Source organism: Leopardus geoffroyi, chromosome C1, assembly GCF_018350155.1.
Source record: "Leopardus geoffroyi isolate Oge1 chromosome C1, O.geoffroyi_Oge1_pat1.0, whole genome shotgun sequence".
Lineage (NCBI taxonomy): Eukaryota > Metazoa > Chordata > Mammalia > Carnivora > Felidae > Leopardus > Leopardus geoffroyi.
In genome coordinates, this window is record NC_059328.1 from 166,296,536 (window position 1) to 166,316,638 (window position 20,103).

The 20,103-nt window shown below is 36.1% G+C and overlaps 1 protein-coding gene across 3 annotated transcripts in view; it reads right to left on the reverse strand.

Moving 5' to 3' along the window:
• The window catches only part of PDE11A (phosphodiesterase 11A), a 405,024-nt gene that overhangs the window by 307,267 nt on the left and 77,654 nt on the right, over nt 1-20,103 (reverse strand). For all 3 annotated transcript variants that reach the window (XR_006712991.1, XM_045480319.1, XM_045480318.1), the window contains exon 2: nt 3,207-3,365. Coding sequence is in view for 2 of the 3 variants with exons in the window: in XM_045480318.1 (XP_045336274.1) it covers nt 3,207-3,365 (159 nt within the window). In the remaining variant the exon portion in view is untranslated. The remainder of the gene's footprint in view (nt 1-3,206; nt 3,366-20,103) is intronic.

Genomic DNA, 20,103 nt, shown 5'->3' on the forward strand with positions numbered 1-20,103 from the left:
AACAACCCAAATTTCCAGTAATGGGACAATGATTAAGCAAATTATGCTATGTAGAAAAGGAAAAAAAAAACCCTCATAATCCCTAAAAATGGCAAATATAGACTACATTCACATGTGGACATATATGTAAAAAATAATTCTACATTAAAAAGTAGACTACAGGGGCGCCTGGGTGGCGCAGTCGGTTAAGCGTCCAACTTCAGCCAGGTCACGATCTCGCGGTCCGTGAGTTCGAGCCCCGCGTCAGGCTCTAGGCTGATGGCTCAGAGCCTGGAGCCTGTTTCCGATTCTGTGTCTCCCTCTCTCTCTGCCCCTCTCCCGTTCATGCTCTGTCTCTCTCTGTCCCAAAAATAAATAAAAAACGTTGAAAAAAAATTAAAAAAAAAAAAGTAGACTACAAATTAGTAGAAGCATTGTCTTGTGCCAAGACTTTTTTTTTTTACTTGTGCCAAGTAAAATACTATGTGCATTGACAATCCCACAAGACAAATGTGAATTTATAAAGAAGTAGATCCTTCATTTCATTGTTGTAACTCCAAGAGTGGAACTGGCATATAGGCTATCCATAATAAAAACTTCTAGACAATTTATATGGAACTAAATTTTTAACTGAGACCAGACTATATCTCACATGTATTAATGTGTTGTCAGTAAGAGCTATTTTTTTTTTATGAGGGCTTACTATGTGCTGAGCACTCTTCCAAGTTCTATCCCTGTATTCTCTCATATAATCCCTCCATAGCCTCATGAGATAAGTATTGTTATTATCATCTCTCTTCCTAGAGGAGGAAATTGGAGCACAGAAAAGCAAAACAACTTGCCCAAGGTTACACCGGCTATGGCGGAGTTGGAGTTTCAACCAGGGTAGGCTGTTGCCAGGCCTATCTACAGCCATTATGCCACAATGTCTTCTCTTATTTGAAAGAAGTATCTAGATCTTGTTCTTTCCCATTAATCACTTATAGATTTTTTCTGCTTTTTTCATATATAGAATCCTTGTAGGGAAGAACAATATCCAGACACACAAGTTGAGATAAAATATACTCCATCTAGGGTCACCTGTATGAACATAATTAACTCGCTCAAACTGGTAAGACTTCTTCCAAGAAGTAAGACTAGAGTAGGGTTTTTAACTTTAACTTTTGTAATTTTTTTTAATGTAGGGTTTTTGAATCAGGTGAGGGAATTATAGAGACTAAAAAATAAAATGCTATTCTGGACACAGGAAAATTGCAAAGGATAAAAACCTAACACATGGAACAAATGTAATATTCAGTTGAGGTTGAATCTAAGAGATAAGTTGCCTGGGAATAAGTGACAAATACAGAAGAACATTTAAAGTTCTTGGAAAAATGATAATTTAGAAATAAGAATTTATGTTTTATATTTACCTAGTTTCTTATATTACAAAGTATTTGTTATTTACGATCTTATTGAATTCTCATGCTGTAAATGGTGAATAGTATAGTTGACAGAGGAGAGAACTGAGAGTCAAAGATTAAGTGTCTCACCCAAAGCAGGGCACTGTCCTTAGCGGGGCTGGAACTCCATCCCAGCCCTCATTCTCAGGAGAGCTAAACGCGGATGCTCTTCAAGACAAAGCCCTGGGCAGACCTTCCCTCTAAATCATTCAGAGCTCATGAAGCCTTAGGCCGTAAGTATAAATCCACTGAGAGAAGTCCAGAAAACAAATCTGACAGAAGTGCAATCAGAGATGAGAATGAAATATACAAGAGGATCCTTTCAAGTGAAGGAGGCAGAGTGAAGGCAGGAATACCATCCATAAGCTAAACCGTTTGGGAGATGTCGTGGGCAGGTAGTGGGATGTTTGAAAAAACACAAAACTCTAATCCTTTTGTCTGAATCCTTATAAGAGGCACATGATTATAAGATTCTGTCACCGTTGGTGCAAATGCACAAAGTAACATTTTTGCTTTATCTGTACATTCCATGGAAACATTTGCTTAGTGAATGAGGTAGGCTACATTTTATACATCCCTAAATGCCCTCACCTTCTCACCTGACTCTGTCTTATGAAAACCTATGCTTTCTTGAGAGGTCAGATCAAATGCCACCTCTTCCAGAAGCATGTTATAGATCATCTTACTGATAATCTTGCTTTCTGCCTTGTTCAGCTCCAGGATGGCATTACATATTTGGGATTTATCTTTGTGCTTCTTACAGTCCCAACACAAGTGCCCCCACACTGTAGTTTTTCACTGAATCAGTAGGAAATTATCTGAGGTCCTATCATACTCTCAGGGTTTATAAACCTTTTCTGGGATATGGGTTATTCAAATTCAACTACAGATATGACCTCAGTAAAGGACTCTCTTCATTTAAAAATCTTGTCTCCTTATAATCATATTTTATGCTGGCCTTTTATACCAGAACATTTGCATTAATGTAATGCATTACTAATTAGTACTAGCAAATAGCAACTTCCCAGCTTGAAGGCTAAATTATATAAGTGTCTTTTTAATCAAATACATGTATGGCAGTCATCAAACTTAAACTAATTTGAAGTTTGCTTTTACCACAAATATTATAAATATTCCACCAGATTCTATTCAATACGAAGGTAATAAGAGCTTCAAAGCCAGAAAGAACTTCAGCTTTTTGAAGAGTCTCCTTTTTAATATGAGCTGGTGAATAAGCTACTGGTGAAAAACTTAAACATTTCAGAACAAAAATACATTACTTCTACCAAAGTCAACTGCTCTTCAGGGACAAAAATAATGTTCTTTTTATTAGCAATTTGGAATAACAATTAAATAACATTCATTTTATTGAGATTTTTATATAAGAACTGAGAAAACAATTCTTCGCAGTAGTTATGAAAACACAAGAGGAAGTGCTGAGTTTCCAAAACACAGTTTTGTTTCCCATCATCCCTATCTTCCCTTGGGTCATATGTGGTGGCAGTGTGACCCTCAATTAAAAAAGCTTACGTGTAAGTAAGATAAAGACCAGGGAAGGATACTACTGAAGCTTGCAATGCTTCACATTCTATGTACCACATTCAATGTACCACATTCTATGAAATATTCAAAACTTCTGCTACATTTTGTAGAACACAAGAAAAGTTCTTTGATCTATGAATGGGTTAATCCAACAGCTATTCATGCAAGTCCTGTCCTTTTCAGGGAGAAGAGCAATCGATGATCAAGAAGGAGAGTACAAGTCACAAAAGCATGAAAACTTACTTTTTCATCATCTTCTGTAAATGGAGCACCTTCAGGAATCTTATTTATCGCCTGGGCCACACCAATAATCTCACCATCGCTGCTTCGGATAGGCATGCACAAGAGTGATTTTGTCTTGTATCCAGTTAGTTTATCAATTTCATCATTGAATCTTCGATCCTAAAATAAGACAGAGAAGGCATTAAATGCATGTGCATTGTTATCAGGAAGAAAGGGAGAGAAGTATATTTCTGTGTATGATATTTTATCACTAGGAACTTTACCCAATGAATTTTTAATAACAATACCAGATTCAATTTCATGCTGAAGTCACCGAAAGAACATAAATGAAAATAAATCACGGCCGTAGTTGTTAACCATGGTAAATGAAGAAAGAAGCTTTAAACCTGACTACAACAACATCTCAAAGTTGGTGAAGGGGCAAGTGTTTTTAATGGAACTCTATACTGTGGTATTTATTAAAATATTTTATTTAACATAGACAACGGATTATGAAGTATCATATAAGAAAAATACATAATAAATATATATTAGCCACTTTGAAAAATATGCAGGAAAGCACCACTTTACTTCTGGTCAAAATGTCCTGTGAAAAAAGAACCTATGAGCCCATAATGATACTTTTAAAATATTAAAACAAACGAACAAAAAAAACAGGCTTCTTTATAGCATGTCAGCTTAAAAAATGTAGAAGTAGGGGCACTTGGGCGGCTCAGTCAGTTGAGCATCTGACTCTTGTTTTCAGCTCAGGTCATGATCCCAGGGTCTTGGGATCAAGCCCTGTGTCAGGCTCTCTCTTTCTCCCTCTGCCCCTCTCTCCTGCTTGTGTTCTCTCTCTCTCTCTACCAAAAAAAAAAAAAAATAATAATAATAATAATAATAATACATGTGTGTGTGTGTGTGTGTGTGCGCGCGTGCGTGCGTGTAGAAGGAGTGGTAAATTATATAATATCTATTTTGCAACTACCAATATAATAACATATACAAGGATCACCAACAGATGTTAATACCACCAGGTAAAAGGTTGTTGTTAAACAGAATATTCACATAGTCTCAGACTGCCACCCCAAAGATTCCCTATTACATTCAAAGAGAAAAAGATATCTTTATCATGAAAATGTCTAGTGGAGATCACCTTAAACAAGTAAGCAAACTTAGCATTACCACTAATGAGACAAAATAATATCATGTGCCTCCTGATGGGATGCAATGTGATGAGGACACAATATCATCAAAAACATGTTGTGTTCTTGTCAAATGTGTAACATAAATCTGATCATTCAGGAAAATGTAAAATTTTTAAAAATGCAGATTATTGGTCATTCTATCAGAAGCCTGACCTGAACCCTTCAAAAATGTCAATATCGTGAGAGACAAAAAATTTTTAAATAAAAATAAATAGGGCCATGGGAGCTGTACTGGTTTAAAGAAGACTTAAGAAACTCAAAATCTAATGTGCGATCCTTCATTGAAAATTGTTATGCAATTTTTAAGGGGGATGACAGAGAAAGTTGAACATGGACATTATATTAGGTAATATCATTCTATTAACATAAACTTTCATAGGTGTGATAGTGGTTATTATAATTTTGTAGGAGAATGTTCTTTTTTTTAATGTTTATTTATTTTTGAGAGACAGAGGACTAATGGGGAAGGAGCAGAGAGAGAGGGAGACACAGAATCTGAAGCAGGCTCCAGGCTCTGAGCCGTCAGCACAGAGCCTGATGCAGGGCTCGAACTCGTGAGCCATGAGATCATGACCCGAGCCAAGTAGGACTCTCAACCGACTGAGCCACCCAGGCACCCTGAGAATATTCTTTTATTAGGATATACATACTACAGTATTTGGGTGTGAAATGTCATAACACCTTCAACCTACTTTCAATGATAAGAAAGAGAAGGAAGGAAGGAAGGAAGGAAGGAAGGAAGGAAGGAAGGAAGGAGGGAGGGAGGGAGGGAAGGAGGGAGGGAGGGGAGAGAGAGAGAGATAGAGAAAGAGAAAAGAGACTGGCTCCTGAAAAGGTAACAGGGACTAAAAATGTTCCAAGGAAGATGATAAACTAGATACAGGCTCAATACTTCAAGCAAGGGCCTGAGTGAAATTAAGCTTCTCCCAATGACCTCAATATTCTTTCTTAAAAGAGGCTTAAAATACAAAAAAGCCCTGCTGTCTACCACCATCTAGAGCTATGAATTTCACCTGCCTAAGAGCCAAGGGAGACTAGCTGTGGACAGGGTGATAGCCTCAAGACCAAACATTGTTAGCTTTCTGATGAGGTCTGTGTTATCTTCAGTATCACAAGGACAGAGCCTTTAAAATCCATAATAAGGCCTGGTTCTGGTCTAGGGCTCATGTAGGCTAACCTAAACCCTTAGGAAAGAAAGTGCCTTGAAGGAGAGAGGGAAATCAAAACCCAAACAAAATCAAATCACCTGCTCAAAATGAGCCTGCAACCAAACTTTCAGAAAAACATTAAATTTGTATTAATTTTTTTTTAATTCACCAAGATTACGACCCAGCAATGGCACTACTAGGTATTTATCTAAAGGATACAAAAAAGCTGATTTGAAGGTGCACATGCACCCCGGTGTTTATAGCAATACTATCAACAACAGCCAAACTATGAAAAGAGCCCAAATGAATTAAGAATGAATAAAGAAGATGTTGTATATATATACAAGGGAATATAACTCAGCGAACGAAAAGAATGAAATCTTGCAATCTGTAACAACTTGGATGGAACTAGAGTGTATTATGCTAAGTGAAATACATCAGTCAGAGAAAGACAAATATATGATTTTACTCATATATGAAATTTAAGAAACACAACAGATGAAACGTAGGGGAAGTGAAGGGAAAATAATATAAAAACAGATAGAGAGGAAAAACCATAAGAAACCCTTAAATACAGAGAACAAACTGAGGGTTGCTTAGAGGGGTAGTGGGTGGGGGGATGGGCTAAATGGGTGGTGGGCATTTGTTGCGATGAGCACTGGGTGTTGTATGTAAGTGATGAATCGCTGAAACCAACACTACACTTGAATTTAAATAAACTTAAAAATAAATAAATAAATAAATTAATTAATTAAAATAAAAAATTCACCAAGGATCCATTCCGTGTCAAGCTGTGAGCTAGGAGATACAGCAGGAAGCAAAAGAGGCACCATCCCTGCCTTCACAGAACTTGTAACGTAATGTAATGCAGGTGAGGCAGATGACATTTAAATGTATCACCATATACTGTAGTAAGTAATACTAGGAAAAGAGCAGAATGCCATGAGAAAGACTAAATAGGAGGGACCTATTTCTATGGGGATCAAGAAAGGTCTACCTGAAACCAGGACAAGTAACCTGTGGCTTGCATCAGGAGTAAGAGTTAGCCAGTCAAAGAAAATTGGGAAGAACTTAACAGGAAGCTAGAACAAGGCTTGTGAAAAGTCCTGACGCAGGAAAATGCTTAGTAAGTTCCCCAAACTCCAAGGTCAGTGTGGCAAAAGCACAGGGAGCCCCAAAGAGAAAGGAGGAGGAAGGCAGGGGTCAGATGGTGCCAAGTCTTACAGGCTTGGAAAGAAGTTATTACATTAACCCTAAACGCAGTGGAATATGATTGAAGATCTTGAAGCAGAAGGATATGACTCATTATCCAGCACTTAGCATTCACTGAAATCATCTTATTAGTTTACTTGTTTTCCGTCCAGTAGTACATAAGATCTAAGACAGCAGACATTTGGACTCTCCTATTGACTGCTTCATACTGGCATATTGTAGGTGATCCATAATTGTTTTTTTGAGTGATCAGATTATTTTTTTAAGATTCCTAAATAAATAAATAAATAAATAAATAAATAAATAAATAAAAGATGGTAATGCAACTATGTAAAACAGAAAAGTTAGAAAGGCCCTAAAGGCCCTAAGGGCATATGTTTAGAGATACTTTTGCACAAGTACAGAAGAGAGATATACAAATGTAGACTATCGGATCAATTATGAAAAAACAAAATTAAAAACCATTTCAATATCAGTCAATAGAAAAATAAACAAATTATGATCTCTTGTTCTGATAACATACTGTACAACAATTTTAATGAATAAACTAAAGCTACTTGTATTAACATAAACAAATATCAAAAACGTTAAGTAAAACAAATAACCTATAATCTGATATCATCTATACAATACTACTAATATTTAAAAATACTAAACACTATGTATGAATCCAAATACATATCAAAAGTATAAAGCATAATGGGAATATTAAACTCTAAATTTATGTAAGTGGTTCCCTCTGGGGAGGAAGGGAGGAAATGGCATCAGGGAGAGGTATGGAGGAAGCTTCAACTTTACCAATAGGTTTCTTTCTTTAAAAAAACAAACAAACAAAACTGTGAAGCAAAATAGTACAATGTTAAGATTTTATAAACTTTAAGGGCCTATTTACATCTAAATGTTTGAAGTATTTCAAACCATTTTTTTAAAAAATTAAGAACTTTGTGCAAGATGATACAGGATTGGAATATGATAAACCAATTAGGAAATTTCAATGATTGAGGCAAGGTAAGAGGACGGTCTGGGTTGACAGAAAGGCAATGAAGGTAAGACAGATATGCTGAAAGTTGAATCTACAGTACTTCCTGATGGATTGGTTGAGGATGGGGGACTAGAGAAAGAAGAGTATGGGTGGCTCAGTCAGTTAAGCGTCTGACTCTTGATTTCGGCTCAGGTCATGATCTCACGATTCATGAGTTCGAGCTCCACATCTGGTTCTGCACTGACAGCATGGAGTCCGCTTGGGATTCTCTCCCTCTCTGCCCTTTTCCTGCTATCTCTCTCCCAAAATAAATAATTAAACATTAAAAAATTATTAAGAGTATATTTCAGGTTTTAATTTGAGAATCTATGTCACTCATATGTGGAATTTAAGAAATGAAACAGGGGTGCCTGGGAAGCTCAGTCAGTTAAGCATCCAACTCTTGACTTTGGCTTAGGTCATGATCTCATAGTTTGTGAGATTGAATCCCACTTTAAGATCAGCACAGAGCCTACTTGGAATTCTCTCTCCCTCTCGCTCTGCCCTTCTCTCACTCTCTCTCTCTCTCTCTATCAAAATAAATAAATAAACTTAAAAAACTATTTAAAAATAAAGAAATGAAACAAATGAACATTGGGGGAAAAAAGAGAGAGGCAAACCATAAAAGAGCCTCTTAACTATAGAGAACTGAGGGTTGCTGGAGGGGACGTGGGCAGGGGATGGGCTAGATGGCTGGCGGGTATTAAGGAGGCACTTGTTGGCACAAAAACAGACACTCAGATCAATGGAACAGAACAGAGAACCCAGAAATGGACCCACAAACGTATGGCCAATAATCTTTGACAAAGCAGGAAAGAATATCCAATGGAATAAAGACAGTCTCTTCAGCAAGTGGTGCTGGGAAAACTGGACAGCAACATGCAGAAGAATGAACCTGGACCACTTTCTTACACCATACACAAAAATAAACTCAAAATGGATGAAAGACCTCAATGTAAGACAGGAAGCCATCAAAGTCTTTGAGAAGAAAGCAGGCAAAAACCTCTTTGACCTTGGCCGCAGCAACTTCTTACTCAACACCATCTCCAGAAGCAAGGGAAACAAAAACAAAAATGAACTATTGGGACCTCATCAAAATAAAAAGCTTCTGCACAGAGAAGGAAACAATCAGCATAACTAAAAGGCAGCCGACAGAATGGGAGAAGATATTTGCAAACAACATATCAGATAAAGGATTACTGTCCAAAATCTATAAAGAACTGAGCAAACTCAACACCCAAAAACCAAATCATCCAGTGAAGAAATGGGCAAAAGACATGAATAGACACTTCTCCAAAGAAGACATCCAGATGGCCAACCAACACATGAAAAAATGCTCAACTTCACTCATCATCAGGGAAATACAAATCAAAACCACAATGAGATACCCCCTCACACCTGTCAGAATGGCTAACATTAACAACTCAGGCGACAACAGATGTTGGCGAGGATGCGGAGAAAGAGGATCTCTTTTGCATTCTTGGTAGGAATGCAAGCTGGTGCAGCCACTCTGGAAAACAGTATGGAGGTTCCTCAAAAAACTAAAAATAGAACTACCCTACAACCCAGCTATAAACAATAGCTAAAGCATGGAAAGAGCCCAAACGTCCATCAATGGACAAATGGATAAAGAAGATGTGATATATATATATATATATATATATATATATATATATATATACACACACACACACACACACACACACACACACACACACACACACAATGGAGTATTACTCAGAAATCAAAAAGAATGAAATCTTGCCATTTGCAACTACATGGATGGAACTAGAGGGAATTATGCTAAGCAAAATTAGTCAGAGAAAGACAAAAATCATATGACTTCACTCATATGAGGACTTTAAGAGACAAAACAGATGAACATAAGGGAAGGGAAGCAAAAATAATATGAAAACAGGGAGGGGGACAAAACATAAGAGACTCTTAAATATGGAGAACAGAGGGTTACTGGAGGGGTTGTTGGAGGAGGAATGGGTTAAATGGGTAAGGGGCATTAAGGAATCCACTCGTGAAATCATTGTTGCACTATATGCTAATTTGGGTGTAAATTAAAAAAAAAAAAAGAAAAGAATTTGGACTGTGAATTTTGCAAAAAACTTTTTCAATAAATACCAAAGTAAAGATGTTAAAAAAAAAAAAAAAAGGTGGCACTTGTGATGACCACTGGGTATTATATGTTAAGTGATGAATTGCTAAATTCTACTCCTCAAACTAATACTACATTACATGGTAACTACAATGTAAATACAAAAATTGAAAAAACAATTTGAGAAACTGTGGATGGAAGTGCCATTTACTGAAATGGAAGAGATTCAGATGAAGGTGAAAGTCTATGAATAAAGAAAGTCAAGAAGATTAATAAATGAGGTTTTCAAGGTTCCACCTCAAATAGAATCAATTCATATTAGGCATTGGTATTTCTTAAATGCTCATAGGTGATTCTCATATGACAACAACTGTCCTAAATGATGAAGAGATTAGTCAGTAGTGAGATCCATAAAATTCATTGATAGGGAGAGCCTTAAGATGGGAAGGAATAGGGAGAGTGACACATATTCTAGTGGTTACATATCAGTGGGGTGGACCCTGTTTGATTGGACTTGAAAATCCACTCTGGAGTAGACATGGCCCATCTGCTCTTATTTTTGTGGTAGTTTGCATTTCTTCACCAAAGTCCAACCCCTAAGACTGAGGGGTGTTTATTATCAAACTATCCAAAGCCACATGAGAACAATAGACAAAGGGATGCTTCAGCATGACCTGGGGCACAAAAGTGTTATAAACCCTCCCACTATCTCTGCAACTCTCTGCACTCATCTGATAAACTTATAACTCAAGGAGAAAAAATAATTATGTTCATACATGTGGTAAATGTTAATTTTCCAATGTAAAAGCTTCAAAGAAAGATTTATTTCATTAAGTTTTAGTGTTCTTTTAAAATAATTCATCTTAAAATATGCTTTGTCCAAGTCTTCATTACAGTACTTATGGGATAATTCTCACAAACTAACTCAAAAACTTGATATAATCCATGTAATGGGAGGTCAGAAGAGCTGACATAATGGCACACTTTCCTAATGTACACTAAACTCTAGATTAATTATCCAATTTTAAAAAATGAAGAAAGTTGAGCTTAAAACTGAGGTATAAGTTAATTGTAGGAGATGAAGAAAACTATAGAAATAATTATATAAAGAAACATCTTACTCTGCTATTTTACAGGGAAGAAAAGTTTAAAAACAGAAGAGAGCAAAAATAAATTTCACTTGCCAAGCAATGATCACAAATAAGTGTAGTAGTAGGAAAAACATAGGTCACTGTGGAACGCATAGCTGGAGGCCACAACCAATGTAAGGTCAGAAAAATATCCCAAAGAAAGTGAAATGTTTAAGCTGACACCCAAAGGATCAATGTCTCAGGAAGAGAAAATTGTATCCAAAACCCAAAGGCAGTAGAAAGTTGGAAACTTTGAGTAACTGAAAGAAGTTGAAGATAGCTCTCAAGGGAAGAGATGGGACAGGAAAGACCAGTTGGAGGTTAACGAAGGGGTGCCTAATGACCAAGTTTAGAATTATAAATTTATCGCAGGAAGGGGAGAGCACTAGAAGGTTTTAAGGTGGGTGGAAGTAGGGGTGCTTGGGTGGCTCAGTGGTTTAAGCATCTAACTTCGGCTCAGGTCATGATCTCACGGCTGGTGAGTTCAAGCCCCACATCTCAAGCCCTACATCGGGCTAGGTGCTGACAGCTGGGAGCCTGAAGCCTGCTTCAGATTCTGTATCTTCCTCTCTCTCTCTGATCCTCTCGTGATCACACTCCATCTCTCTCTCTCAAGAATAAATAAATATTAAAAAAAGATTTTTTTAAAAAGAAGGTGGGTGGAAGTAATCTAAATGATTCTTCACTTTAGAAATACCACCCTGGCTTACATGTAAAAAAAAAAAAAAATGGATTGAAAACAAGAGATCCAGGTGAGAGATAAACCATCTCTGGACTGAGATGGTGGTTAGTGATGGTGAGGGTGATGGGAATGGACTGAGTTAAAAGATATTGAGGAAGTAGAATCAACAGGACTAACTGATTAATTTGATGACAGGTTGTTAAAACTAGAGGAGTAAAAAATGACTCCATATATTGGATCCAGATATCTGGGTGAGTGGTGCAGTTATTCATGGAGTGAGAAACATAGGGAGGGAGGGATTCGGAGGTGGGAATATGAGTTCCCCTGTATACATTCTGTATACATTTTGAGGTTTGGTTGACTATGGGCCACCCACATGGTGGTATCTCCCCCAAAGAAGTGTGAGAGATATAATTATATATATATATATATATATATATATATATATATATATATACATATATATATATATATATATATATATATTTCAGAAAAAGTACTTGGCATGGAAAATAGAGACTTTTTAGGTAAGAATGAGAAACTCTGATCAATTACTTTTAACCTGAAGTCTTCAGAAGTTCACCACACTCACTAGAAAATTTTCACAGAAGTCTAAGGAAGGAGGAAACAGAACCAATAAGAGAAACATTGGGTCTATTTATCACTGAAAATGGCAACTTGAATAGGAAACTAACAAATGCCTCTAGGTCTATAATGAAATATCACATGGAGAATGATGTCCAATTTTTACTCATCTCCCTTAGGACAAAAGAACAAGAAATGATCTACAACAGGAGATATTTCTAATAAATTAAAGTAAGGGCTTCTTTAATAAGGCTGTTAAAATCTGGAATGAGTTTCTTATGATTGTGGTAGACTTTTCTCGCTTCAAGTATTTTTATGTCATAATATTTTTTCTATTTCAAATATTTGAAGTATAAATGCTCTTATAAAAAGAAACACAGGGATCTCCTCAGTGCCTTTTTGTGCAGACTTATTTTTTGCATGTGACAGTCAGCTATGATTTTTAATATTTAAAGAGACAAAATCTTAAGGTCAAAAGCAATTTTTACATTTTAGCAATGGAAGTGAACTGTGCTCGCTACATAGAGAACAGTAATTAGATACATTTCTAACTCGGGATCCTTACAGTTGGAGCCTATTCTGCAAAGTTCCTCAGTTGAATATGATGCCACATAGCACACCCAGAAAATGCGTCCTACCTACAAGACCCACTAAGGCTGTAGAAGGAATGAACTTCTGTAGTCTGAGTTTTCAGGTCCTTGAGAAAAGAGCTATGCTATGTTCACTGCACTCAAGAATCCCAGCCAGTCCCAAAGACCTAATTTAGAGACCCATAAGGAGCCTCAAAGGAAAAGGGAGTCCATCCGTTCCTTAAATTTTCTCAGAGAAGTCACTCAAGGCTCTTCAAGGCAGGACCCAGAGCTAAGAATATCCAGGTCTTAGATTCATGACAAGGATGGGTTACATAAGATCTCTTTTATCCTCTCTGTATTTAAGGCTTCTCTCCCCAAAACTTCATAATAAAATTTTCCAGGGCTCACGATTAACTCAAGAACTGGTCTTGACCACCATTTAACCTATAAAGGTGATTGTTTTAACCACAATCTCAATCCTACCTTAGGTTCTTCATAGCCAAAATGATCAAACTCTCCACATGATGGTAATCTTGTTTTCATAACATACATATGAGGAAACATGTAAATGCAAAAAGCCCCTATTAATTCCATGAAATGTTTAATAAAATTTTATCTGACTTACTGTATACATAAATTACAGAGAAAAGGTGATACAAGATATGTGTGTAAATATGGCATTTCTTTCTCTTACAGACACTATTATGTATTCACAGGAATAGAACATTGCTAACATTGGAATCACTTGGGAGCTTTAGGGCTGATGCCCTAGCCCCACTCTGACCAATGAAATCATATGGGTGAGAGAAATCATATGGCTGGACAGAAGATATGACTTTGTAAGTCAGGGTTAAGAACCACTAAATTAGATGTTCTTTAATAGATCCAAGGCCTCCAGGGGTCTGAGGGGAATATACTGTAACCCTCAGCATATTAGATTTATTAGAGTTTTCAGGACAAGTATATTTGTTAGCTTTTGTTTTGTTTTGTTTTGTTTTGTTATGTTTTCCATATACTTTCTCCAGCACCCTACTATCTCACTTTTGCAAAGTTAAGTCCCTCAATTCATCTACATCTTTTAAAAATGCCTTATGGAGTTACAATGTAGAGAAGCTAATGGAGATACAAAGTATAAAAGGAAAAAGCCATAGGAACTCAAACTGATAGACTGCCAAACTGTCTGAGGCTTTAAAAAATTGCTTTTATTGGTACATCGATTAGTAACACTCATTTAATTCTAATCCATAAAAGCATCTTCTTACATTTGTGACATCATCAACATCACTTATTTTCCAGAAAATTCTTTAAAGGCTAAGCTCTTGAAAATTTTGATTTGTCTCTAAAGATTTCAAATGTACTATTCTGCTTTTCTCCATACCAAGAACGATAATTGTTCTGAATTGATGCAAGGCTTGAGATTATATTGCATAAAAACAAAGCCATGGTAACTGAGAGCTAATGCTTTGGCCCCAATTCAATGCTTGCTGAGAAAAGTACAAAATTTTCACTGTAGTTCTTAATATGTATTCACAGAATGTCATTACTCTACAGTAAACAACAATCTTGTCTCTGAATTCTTTCACAAAAAGTCTCTTAGAGTTTTGAATAATACAAAATATTACAAAAAATATGTATGTTTTTGAGGTTTTATTCTTTTATGGACCTTAAGTGGTATGGTGGGTAGTGAAGCAGTTTGTAAATTCATACAGGTCAGTTCTCTTTGGGAAATGTTTAATGGGCACACTTTCATTTGAACTGTCCAAACTTAATTAGTAGTTAACAGATGCCATAAAGAATTTAATATGAGGTTTCAAAACCACTGTTATTATCATTTGAACTACTATTATTCAATGTCATTGTTATTACCAAGTTGCTTGGGAGGTTATCCATTTTAAAGTTTATTTATTTATTTTTTAGTAATCTCCACACCCAACGTGGGGCTCGAACTCATGACCCTAAGACCAAAAGTCACATGCTCTTCCGGCTGACTCAGCCAGGTGCCCAGGAGGTTATCCACTTTAGTTATGTTACTAAACTAAACTTGGTTTGCTGGTGTTATTTCTTTGTTCTTCCCTTAGTTGGCACTTTTCTTTGGCCCTTATTGTAGTCATCATGGCTATTTTTGCTTATCTTTCTTACAATAAATACAAATATATCTCAAGACAAATGACACAGGAAAATGGAAGAACTACAGCACAGTTGAAACCAAAACTGCAGGTAATGTGGTACAAAAGAAAACGATGAATTCTTAAACTTCTTTAATATCCCTATTACAAATATATTGTGAATGTGCAGATACATTGTAAGTGGAATTAAAATGCAACTCCATGGTCTATAAGCTTTATTGTGTGCAATTAAAATGTCTGAGAAAAGACCAGTACATGAAGAGCAAGCTATGGAAAGAGTGGTTTAGCCAGGGACACCTTCCTTCCTATCACAGAGTGGACATCTAAGAACTGCAGTGAATCAGGGAGGCGAGGCTATAAGGTAGAACCAGGAGGGTCAAGAAGTCTGTAAATATGAAGAAGGGATGGTCAGCATAGAGTTGTGGTTCAGACACCAGACAGGAACCAGGCATACAGGGAAAGCCAAGGTCAAGACGGTGAGGTATGAAAATCCAGGTCTGGGTCAGGAGTACAAATGTAACAGTGATACAGTAGGAGACTTGGTTTCACCATTTGTTGAAAACCAACAAAGACTACTTCCAACAGAAACCCTCCTGCACTCTTCAAGCCGTGGCCAATTGCGACAGCCTGAAAAGTGGCCCCAGAATGTAACTCATTTGTTAGCAGCTATATCAGTCAGGTCCCAACCTTTCCCATATTTATAGCAAATACTGTAATCTCTAGTAGCATAGCAAATATATATTAATTGCACATTTTATTTAAGTTTTATCATTAATATGTGGAAATTACTGTTTCTGTTTGACAAAAGTTTAATGTTAAAAAGTAATTTTAAAATTTGTTTTAAAAAGTTCTAAAAATTTTTAAACATTTTAAAACACATTTTAAAATGAATGTTTTTTAAAATATTTAAATCATTCTTTCTTGTGAGAACATGATGATAAAAATACAGTGACTACCTGATATTAAAATATACCTCAAAGCTATCATAATTAAAATAGTAAGATAGTGTTCTAAAAACAGAAAATTTAGGAAAGAGAATAGAAAATGTGTATATGTGTGTGTGAATAAATGCATTTTAGTTAATAAGAGTAGCATTTCAAATCAATTGGAAAATCAATTGGAAAAGTATAGGCTATTCAATTAGTTAAATGTTTTGAAAAAATTAAATTCTTAAGTCATAAGTCAAAATTAATTTCTGAATAAGAAGTTAAATATACTCATCTTCTGGTGAATTGCAAAAGTAGGACAGATTTACTCAAATCCATCCAAGACACATTTCTTATGTTAATGTGAAATTCTAGGAGAAAAAAATTGAGTATTAATTATCCTAGTCAATATTATGAGAATGCACATATTCTACATATTATCAAGTGAATCTTTTTTTTAATATTTATTTATTTTTGAGAGAGAGAGACAGAGTGCAAGCAGGGGAGGGGCAGAGAGAGAAGGAGACACAGGACCGAAGCAGGCTCCACGATCTGAGCTGTCAGCACAGAGCCTGACACAGGACCCGAACCCACGAACTGTGAGATCATAACCTGAGCCAAAGTCGGACACTAAACCAACTGAGCCTCAAGTGAATCTTAAGTTTGCACTCAGAAAAGTCAATGGCCTTATGTTCAGATATCAGCCTTTTCCCCCAAAACGTTAACCAAAGGAGGCAATAAAAGTAAGATCAATTCCCTCAAAAATAAATAAAACATTTTTAAAAATTAAAAAAAAAGGTGGGGGGGCGGCCCTGGGTGGCTCAGTTGGTTAAGCATCCGACTTCGGCTCAGGTCATGGTCTCGCAGTTTGTGAGTTTGAGCCCTGCGTCAAGCTCTGTGCTGACAGCTCAGAGCCTGGTCGGATTCTGTGTCTCCCTCTCTCTCTGCCCCTCCCCTGCTCATGCTCTGTCTCTCTCTGTCTCAAAAATAAATAAAACATTAAAAGAAATTTTTTTTAAAAAAAAGTAAGATCAATTGCTTTCATTTATTCTATTTCAGTTATAATTTTTATCAAAGGGCAAATGGTCAAAAGCTTTCAGTCAGAATGAACAATGACATGACAAAAAAAAAAAACTAAATCATCATTTACTTTACTTGAAAATCATATTAAAACATTTATATTATTTAAAAATTTAAATATCAAAAATAAAATAATAAAAGAGTAGAAGAAATATAACTGAACATTTGTCTGATCTCAGGAAGAGAAAGTCTTCCAATGCATAAGTACAAAAGAAGGAAGCACAAAAGAAAAGATGGATAATTTGATTAATAGAAATTTTAAACTTCAGTACCTGAAAAATAATACAAACAGAATTAAAAGTAAAATAAAGTTGGAAAAATATTTTTAAACGTAGATGGCTGACAAAGTGTTAAATTCTTCACACACAGAATTCTGGCAAATCAATGAGAAAAAAAGCAATAGGTAGGAATAAGAAATTAACAGAAGAAAAATTCTTGATTGGCTATGAATATGTGAAAACTGTCAAATTACAACAACAGTTATAATTTTTTCTATAAAATTGGCAAAGATTAAAAATTTAAGATGTCAAAATACAAGGTACTTTACTGAAAGTTTTTATGAAAAGTCTACTTTTATCATTGCTGGTGAGAATACAAAGTAGTGTAATATACATGGGGGACAATTTGGAAATAAATAACAAAAACCTTTACAAGGTTCATGCTTTTCAATAGAGTAATTTCATTTCTAGAAATTTATGATAAGGAAAAATTAAAAAGTATCTAAATATTCAATAAGAACTTTATTATATTAAGGTGCATCCACGCTACCACTAAAAAAGTGTTATAGATTGTTATTACACATTTGAGTGCTTTTATTACGACATGAGAAAACGACATGAAGAAAAAAAGTTTATAAAAGCAGTACTACTTAGCAGTTACCTCGGGGTGATGGGATTACCATCAAGGACAGCACTATAGCTTCAAAAGTGCCTTCCAAAAAGATAGAAATCATCATACTAACTGATTGCTAGTAAAATAGATAGGCAAGATACACCAAATGATAGCTTTCAAAATGGAAAGGGGTCAATTCTCATAAATAAGATAAATATGTGAAAAATAGTATAGCAGTCTTCGCTTTTAGCAAGTTATAGTACTAGTCTACCTCGTGCCGTTATTTTTTTAAGCCATTATCATCCTCCCTATAAAATCTGTAACCATAAAAATTCAGCCCAATTGAACTGCTACACAGAATGCCAAAGGGATTTGATATTTACTGAAAATCCCAGAGAACTAAGAACAAAAGAATCACCAAGATATTATAGTTGGGCAATGTTCTGATATAGATGGAGTCTTCAACTCTTTTAGACTCTGACCGTCTCCATATTTACTTGTTAAACACTGCAACATCTTTGTGGCACAGGATATATAAAATATAATATATATTATATATAGTACATATAATGCTGAAATTATATGTTATATATATAATTTACATATATAATATATATTATATATATAATGCTGAAAAACATCTTGATTTTCCAAAAGGATAAATATTAGAAACCAAAAAATTATTAGCCTGATATTGGTTCACAAAACAAAATTCTCAAACTATTAAACTAGTAGATGTTAAGTTTGAAAGAAAATTGTAAGAATAAATCTTCCACCCACAGGAGTGTGTTCAACTTTGAAAGTCCGGATTAGAAAAGATCAGGCATCATCCACTGGGAAGAGGACTTAGAAGCAGCATGTCACTATTTCCCAATGACTTCCAGGTGGATCTCAGGGGCTGGTTGGTTCCATATACATTCCATTCCTTCTGTAAGCCACTGTGCCCCTGAAACCCTTTTTTCCCATCCCTAGGCCAGGCTCTCTATTTCGCTGGTGCTCATCGTAGCTTGGCTACAAATAAACAGCATTGCTGAGAGTACTTGGACCCCCTCCAGAAGTTCTATGGCCATGTGCTCCACAAAACAGTGGGGCATGAATCTCCAGCCCTCCAATATGAGACAAAGAGCCACATATTAAGCTGAAGGTGTCAATATGTGCTTAGGTCTTTCAGGGGTCTGTCTCCATCAGCACAAATCATTCATAGTCTGAATAGACATGGTCGTGGGATCAGCACTCAGGGTATCTTTTCCTGGATAAAGCACCAACATGCTTTCTAAGAAATGCTTATAAGAAGGAGCCTTCTAGACAGACACACTGGATTTTTGGCAGTCTTGTCTAAGCTATTCCACCTTGGATAGGGTTAGTTAGCCCCTCCAGAAACTGGAGTTCTGCCTTGTTCCAGATATCTCCTTGGCCAGCTGGCAGAACACTGCAATGGCCTTTTTACAAACTAGATCAAGCCCTTGGCAGAGTCAAGCATTTACACTATTCATCATATTTTTAAGGCCTGGGTTTGGCCAGGTTAAAAGATTGGACATAATCAGTTAGCAATCACTCTCATAGAAGCAACAGGGTCAGGAACCATTCTATAACTCTCAACTCACTTCTGTGATGTTTTAATAAAACAAGCAATCAATTTAACCAACTATAGTTCTTTGCCGGTTTAGGATATACATAGGGTGGAACAACAGAAGCAGAAACTACAAAAACCCTGGGTTGCTCAAATCTATAAGACTCCCACATGCTCCTTTGGACAGAGCAATAATAAACTTCTGATATTAATGGAAAGTCCAACTTTAAAGCTTCATAGTGTCCCAGTCCCTCTGTTGACTTAAAAAGAAAGAATATCTTGTAAGCATGTTCCCCCACCAAAACTCAGCCACCAACATGTTCATATACAAGCACAACTGATACATCTGGCTACACACTACATCCAACCACAGGACACGTCATACTATTGGTGAAGTTGACATCAAGCATTTAGGAAAACTGACAAAAAGCTAGGTCATCAAGCCAATCGATTTGAAATCACCATGTCTAATCCCTGGTATCATGCAGAACATATCACTTAACCACAATGCACTTTAGTTAGAAAAAATAACATAGAGAAACAAAATATTTGAAAATTTAAAATACATTTCTGAACAACTTATCAACCAAAAAAAATCAAAATGGAGGGGCGCCTGGGTGGCTCAGTCGGTTAAGCATCCGACGTCTGACAGTTGGGTGAGTTCAAGCCCCGCATCAGGCTCCCTGCTGTCAGTTCAGAGCCTGGAGCCTGCTTCGGATT